Source organism: Poromitra crassiceps (genome assembly GCF_964638095.1).
Source record: "Poromitra crassiceps genome assembly, chromosome: 5".
Taxonomy (NCBI): Eukaryota; Metazoa; Chordata; class Actinopteri; order Beryciformes; family Melamphaidae; genus Poromitra; species Poromitra crassiceps.
In genome coordinates, this window is record NC_139642.1 from 62,388,874 (window position 1) to 62,396,373 (window position 7,500).

Genomic DNA, 7,500 nt, shown 5'->3' on the forward strand with positions numbered 1-7,500 from the left:
CATCTCTGATGTAGGTCTACTCTATTATAGCATCTCTGATGTAGGTCTACTCTATTATAGCATCTCTGATGTAGGTCTACTCTATTATAGCATCTATGATGTAGGTCTACTCTATTATAGCATCTCTGATGTAGGTCTACTCTAAATCAGGGGTTTTGAAAGTGGGCCTCCCCAGGTGGCGCTCCGAACAGTTTTAGCGGAGGCTCAGTGATATTAAGTGAAAACATTAGTTATCAAAAGGAGATCACATCGAATAGCCTACAATTTTGTGTGTGATTTGGTTAAAGAGATTAAAGAGGTTAGTTCAGAGATACATGTAGTTTTGTGGAATTGTACTGTTTTCCTCACTTTCCTACCCAGCGAGCACAAAACGTTTTTTCAACGTTGATTTTTAGTTGAAATCTGGGTGATATTGGGTTTGAACGTCTAAGACCTAATTTCACCCTCTTTTCAACCGGCTAAAATGCGGTTACAACGTCAACGTGTAAAAAAACACAATTTGGTTCATCATATTGTTAAAACATTTGTTGTAGCTTGGAATAGAGACAATATTGATAGTGTGTGAATTGGCATTTGTCCATTTTATTGTGTAACTGAGAGTTGAAATCTGGTCTATACGAAAACTACATTTCAACGCATTTTATGTCACATGAAATATCATAAATATGGGACTATATAGGCTATGTGGTGCCAGCAAAAAGCTTCCAGGACACAACTATGGTTAATAGTTTAGCGCAATACTATAAAATAATGAATTCAGTTCCTGCAGCAACGCGCAGAGATGGGCAGTATTTGAAATACTTGTATTTGAAATACGTATTTCAACTACTTTTTTGTATTTTGTAATTTGTATTTGGCTGGGCAGAGAAAAATGAGATGTAATTTGTATCAAGATACTTTCAGATCTTGTATTTTGTGTATTTCAAATACATAAAATACATTTTTCTTTTTATTCTCAAATTGACACATGTAAACATTGACACAGGTTTAAACTAAAGATGGAGAAATTAGTTATACTAAAAACAACTAAGTGAACTAAACTGAAACCTGATATGAATAAACAGAGAAATTACTTGTACTAAAAAACAACTAACTGGACTGAACTGAAACCTGATTTGAATAGGAGAAATTAGTTGTACTAAAAACAACTAAGTGAACTAAACTCAACTGAAACCTGATATGAAAAGATGGAGAAATAAGGTGTATTGAAAAACAACTAACTGAACTGAAACCTGATGTGAAAAGATGGAGAAATTAGTTGTACTAAAAACAACTAAGTGAACTAAACTGAAACCTGATATGAATAGATGGAGAAATAAGTTGAAAAAACAACTAACTGAACTAAACTGAAACCTGATGATTCAGAATAGATAGAGAAATAAGTTGTACTGAAAAACAACTAACTGAACTAAACTGAAAGCTGATATGATTCAGAATAGATTGAGAAAGAAGTTGTATTGAAAAACTAACTAACTGAACTAAACTGAAACCTGATGTGAATAGCTGAAGAAATAAGTTGTACTGGAAAAACAACAACTAACTGAACTATACTAAAACCTGATATGAATAGATTGAGAAATAAGTTGTACTGAAAAAAAACCTAACTGAACTAAACTGAAACCTGATTTGAATAGGAGAAATTAGTTGTACTGAAAAACAACTAACTGTCATAAACCTGATTTGAATAGATGGAGAAATGAGTTATACTGAAAAACTATAACTGAACACCAAAGTACCCTAATGAAAATCAAAAATGTCTTTCTGTTGCTACAAGGATGTCTGGGCTTCACTGTGCATAATGATGGCTGTGCAGATTTTGACACTAGAATGGTGTTACCACTGCTGATAGTGGAAAGTTGTATTCAGTGAGTGATTGTTCTTTAGTAATTATGTTCTAGATAGCCAGGTTGTTTTGGATTTTGTTTATGAAGCAGAAGGAGGGGAAGTCATTTTAAGGATGTAAGGATTTGAACAAGAGTCCAATTTCATGGAAGGCCTTTTTTGTTTGAGATGCAGTTTCTCATCGTTCCTCTCACCGATTCACAATTTCACAACCTTAGACAGGATGTACATCAGGGCATTCAATTCCTGAAATGTAACCTTTTCTAGTTGTATAAATATGTTTGCACGTTAAATAAATACTGTGACGACAAGTTACTGACATGGTGGTGAATGTGAAGTTGTTTAAAGGGGACCTACTATGCCTTTTACCTATTTCAGTTATTTATATATTGTGTTATGATGTCAGATATCTATGGCTAAACATAGTCAAAGTTCCAAAACTTGAGGTTAACATGCAGAAATGCTGCCTTTAAGTCAAAAGCCCTCACAGAAGGTGATTAACAGCTGAGCTGAAGGAGAAATTAGTTCTACTGAAAAACAACAAAAACTAAAATGGAAGAACTACAGTGTGTTAGGGAGTACACATACTGTGACAGAGGACTAAAGAGAGGATTTACTGTCTAAGGAAACCAGAAAATTTCACTTTTGAATAGCTGAAATCAGAGAATTAAGACATTTTCCTTAAAGAAATGTCTCTAAATGATTAATAGATCATCAAAATAGGCAATTAATTTAATATTTGGCAATTCATCTATGAATTGACTAATCGTTGCAGCTCTTTATACGTTTTTATAAAATGTATTTTCATGTATTTTCAAAATACAAAATACGTATTTGTATCTCAAATACATTTTCAGACAGGTATTTTGTATTTGTATTGTGATACATTTTTTGAGCAAGTATTTGTAATTTGTATCAAAATACTTTATGATGTATTTTCGCCCATCTCTGGCAACGCGCATGCGCAAGTACTTACTTGCTAGCTATACTAACCGTGACTAACTAGACTAGACCAAAGCAAGTCTGCACCGGTCTGCACCAAGTGCGGAACGAGGTGCTCTGGGCAAGCTATGTTATTGTAACAGACTGTATACGAGGCTCTGTGTACCTCCTCAGTCTCTGGTGTTAAATGAAGTTAACCTCTGAAGCCATAGGCTACAGCCTATAGACAACACACACACACAACATAATTTTAGTCTGTTACATTAATATAATAGTCTCGTACACATTACATAAAATAACTTGTCCTCCCGATCGTCGACAATCATGTAGTCTACAAGTTGTGTGCGAGATAGAGTATATATGTGCCCAGCTTTGCCCAATTTTTAATTTAAGATCCTGGTGAAATATGGTCTAAATCTGAACGTTCAATAAACGTCTGCAAATAGTGGGTGAAAAAACTTTCACTTTCAAACCTTCCTTGCACGTTTTTTCAACGTTGACCCTAAACGTTTTTTAAACGTCTTTTCAACCGAAAAATGCTCGCTGGGTAGAGTCAGAAACAAATAAATACCTTCAGACAGACCTTTTTATGTATTGGTGTCGTCTGAAGTACATCAATCAAACAGCAATATCAGGCTATCTTAACTCAATGTTGATGGTCTATTCTATGGGATCAAATAACATAACATAATCATGATCCCACAGGCATCTAGGCATCCAGGAAGGCACCCGGTTGCACTAAACGCAGAGGGGATGCCTGTGTGATCATACAGAACGTCTTAATTGGCACTGCAGGAAATATCTTGAGTAAAAAGCATTTAGGCTTTTCTTATCGTCCCTTTTCCCAACGAGAAAATGTCCTCCTCTCAGACACAGACTGATTGCCACTGTGCCCAAGAATATATTATTATTGTCCTCAGCATCAGTGTTGGGCAAGTTACTTTCAAAATGTAATATACTACATATTACTAGTTACTTTCATTTGAAAGTAATAAGTTACTTTACAATATTACTTTCTGTGTAGAGTAACTCGTTACTTATTACACTACTTTTGCATTACTTTGACCAAAACATCAGCAGCAGCAGAATGACATCGCCGCCCCGGGAACCATCAAGAAAAATAATTTCAACCACCTTGAAGTCAGTTTAAACAATCCAAAATTCTAAATGTTATTCTTTTCCTTTGTTATTGTCATCTGTAGTGGTTATTTGCATAAAACACACAGTTGGATTAGGAAATGATTGTATCTTCTTTAAATATGTGCTTTGATTTAATAAAATGTAACTCAATTTGTAACTTGAGTTACTTGACAAAGTAACTGGTATAATATTACTGAAATCCTATAAGTAATAAGTTATATTACTGAGTTACTGCTAAAAGTAATATATTACATGTAATATGTTACTTTTGTAATGAGTTACCCCCAACACTGCTCAGCATCCCTCTGGCACTACCCAACTTTCTCTCCTCAGTTCAGGGGAAAATTGGCCTATGTGCGCTGCGCCAGCACCCGAGATTTTTCCCTCCAGTGGTGTAACACTGCCCCCCAGTGGCCGAGGCCAATCGGTGCACCCAAACGCCACTGTGCATGCACACCCTGATAGTGTCAGGACAGTGTCTCTGGGCCCTCTGAGGGTGTTAGGGGGGAAACCAGGTATTTTTCCGTTTCTGTGTTCTGACATACTGAATGACTGCTGAGTGCCTGGACACTTTGTATTGGTGTCATTTGTGCTGTGTGGTTGTATGCTTGAGAGACCTGGAGCAGAGAACAGCCTTGTCTTCTTGGCGAGCTTATGAGCCAATTTGATAGTCTAATTGATATTTCACTTCCATGTCTAGGAGAAAGATTAGCGGTAGGTCAAAGTTGAAACAATTTGAACTTTGAGCACAGCGCACAGCTGTTTTTACCACAGATCACGTGTGTGTGTGTGGGGGGGGGTTTAATATATAATATTATAACCAATAAAACTAATGTAGGTATAAAATCCTCGAGTCTTGATTTCACAAGTGTGCGGTATGACCCTTTCGATAGCACTTAGTCTGTCTTCAGTTAATATTCTGTCCTTGTCTTAATCTTGATTTACTCATCTGGTGGGCTGTCACCTATCTGTGTGTTTCTAATTGGATGTTAGTGTGATTGATTGGCTCATAAACAAGAAGGCTGCCATGGGCGAGGTCTTGCAATGTATGGAGGAGCTGCTACTGTACTCAAGGTTGTTAGGGCGGTTTCTATCAAGGCCTCTTATGATCTAACGACGCATGATTCTCTGTCTTCTTCTCTCCTGTAAAGGGAATGTGTTTGTGTTCTTCTCTCCTGTAAAGGGAATGTGTTTGTCTTCTTCTCTCCTGTAAAGGGAATGTGTTTGTGTTCTTCTCTCCTGTAAAGAGAATGTGTTTGTGTTCTTCTCTCCTGTAAAGGGAATGTGTTTGTCTTCTTCTCTCCTGTAAAGGGAATGTGTTTGTCTTCTTCTCTCCTGTAAAGGGAATGTGTTTGTCTTCTTCTCTCCTGTAAAGGGAATGTGTTTGTCTTCTTCTCTCCTGTAAAGGGAATGTGTTTGTGTTCTTCTCTCCTGTAAAGAGAATGTGTTTGTGTTCTTCTCTCCTGTAAAGGGAATGTATTTGTCTTCTTCTCTCCTGTAAAGAGAATGTATTTGTGTTCTTCTCTCCTGTAAAGGGAATGTGTTTGTGTTCTTCTCTCCTGTAAAGAGAATGTGTTTGTGTTCTTCTCTCCTGTAAAGGGAATGTGTTTGTGTTCTTCTCTCCTGTAAAGAGAATGTGTTTGTGTTCTTCTCTCCTGTAAAGGGAATGTGTTTGTCTTCTTCTCTCCTGTAAAGGGAATGTGTTTGTCTTCTTCTCTCCTGTAAAGGGAATGTGTTTGTGTTCTTCTCTCCTGTAAAGAGAATGTGTTTGTGTTCTTCTCTCCTGTAAAGGGAATGTATTTGTCTTCTTCTCTCCTGTAAAGAGAATGTATTTGTGTTCTTCTCTCCTGTAAAGGGAATGTGTTTGTGTTCTTCTCTCCTGTAAAGAGAATGTGTTTGTCTTCTTCTCTCCTGTAAAGAGAATGTGTTTGTCTTCTTCTCTCCTGTAAAGAGAATGTGTTTGTCTTCTTCTCTCCTGTAAAGAGAATGTATTTGTGTTCTTCTCTCCTGTAAAGGGAATGTGTTTGTGTTCTTCTCTCCTGTAAAGAGAATGTATTTGTGTTCTTCTCTCCTGTAAAGGGAATGTGTTTGTGTTCTTCTCTCCTGTAAAGGGAATGTGTTTGTGTTCTTCTCTCCTGTAAAGGGAATGTGTTTGTGGTGAGCCTGGCCTTTGCTGACTTGTTGGTGGCCTTCTACCCTTACCCCCTGGTGCTGTATGCCATGTTCCATGATGGCTGGTCCCTGGGTGAGACTCAGTGCAAGGTGAGCCATGACTCCACTTTGACCTCTGACCTTGTGTCAGTGCCACTTCTTCAACAGTATTTTCTTCAACCATTACAGTCGTATTCATAGTATCATAACATTGTGTGCTGTTTATTATGAACTTTTGTAAACATCAACAGTTCCTACTTTTTTGTATACATTTTCTTTTTTTGCACACAGCAAAATAACAATAGAACGAAATAAAGAAGTATTATGCAAACATTGTGCGGGTAATTAACACTCCTGGTCCACCACTTATTATGATTGGGTGGGAACTCGGATTTCACGTACGTTCTGCTCACATCTGTTTAGGAATCATTAAGCATTCATTTCAATTCCTTTGGAGTTTTGATTCCTTTTGGAATCAGAATTTTGGAACTGGTTGTCGATGCCCAACCCTCTGTTTTTTAATTGACTGATTCCCAGCATCGTCATCCTTCCTCCTCTCCCTCTGTGTCCCTCTCTTAGGTGAGTGGCTTCCTGATGGGCTTGAGTGTCATTGGCTCCATCTTCAACATCACAGGCATCGCCATCAACCGCTACTGTTACATCTGCCACAGCTTCACCTACGACTCGCTCTACAGCTACCGCAACACGCTGCTTTTAGTAGCTCTTATCTGGGCACTGACCGTAGTGGCCATTGTGCCCAACTTCTTTGTCGGTTCCCTGCAGTACGACCCGCGCGTGTACTCGTGCACGTTTGCGCAGGCGGTCAGCGCGTCCTACACCATCACGGTGGTGGTCATCCACTTCTTTGTGCCCATCACTGTGGTCACCTTCTGCTACCTTCGCATCTGGATCCTGGTGATCCAGGTGAGGCGTAAGGTCAAGTCGGAGGTGCGCCCGCGCCTCAAGCCCAGCGACCTGAGGAACTTCCTCACCATGTTTGTGGTGTTCGTGCTGTTTGCCATCTGCTGGGCGCCGCTCAACTTCATCGGCCTGGCCGTGGCGGTCCACCCGGAGATGGTGGCGCCGCGCATCCCCGAGTGGCTCTTTGTGGTCAGCTACTTCATGGCTTACTTCAACAGTTGCCTTAATGCCATAATCTACGGCTTGCTGAACCAGAACTTCCGCAAGGAGTACAAGCGGATCGTCGTGTCCATGTGGAAGCCCCGCCTCTTCTTCCAGGAGACGTCGCGGGGCGGCACCGAGGGCAGGAGCAAACCATCCCCAGGACTCAACAACAACGAGCAGCTGAGAGGAGAGAGTCTGTGAGGCTTCCTCTCCTCTCCTCTCCTCTCCTCTCCTCTCCTCTCCTCTCCTCTCCTCTCCTCTCCTCTCCTCTCCTCTCCTCTCCTCTCCTCTCCTCTCCTC

The 7,500-nt window shown here is 39.5% G+C and overlaps 1 protein-coding gene across 1 annotated transcript in view; it reads left to right on the forward strand.

Annotated features, from left to right (window-relative positions):
- The window catches only part of LOC310776682 (melatonin receptor type 1B-B-like), a gene marked incomplete at both ends in the record, with an annotated part of 41,069 nt that extends 33,668 nt beyond the window's left edge, over nucleotides 1-7,401 (forward strand). Inside the window, 2 exons of the mRNA XM_083636841.1 lie at nucleotides 6,068-6,186; nucleotides 6,655-7,401. Coding sequence (XP_083492967.1) covers nucleotides 6,068-6,186; nucleotides 6,655-7,401 — 866 coding nt within the window. The remainder of the gene's footprint in view (nucleotides 1-6,067; nucleotides 6,187-6,654) is intronic.
- Nucleotides 7,402-7,500: the final 99 nt, after the last annotated feature.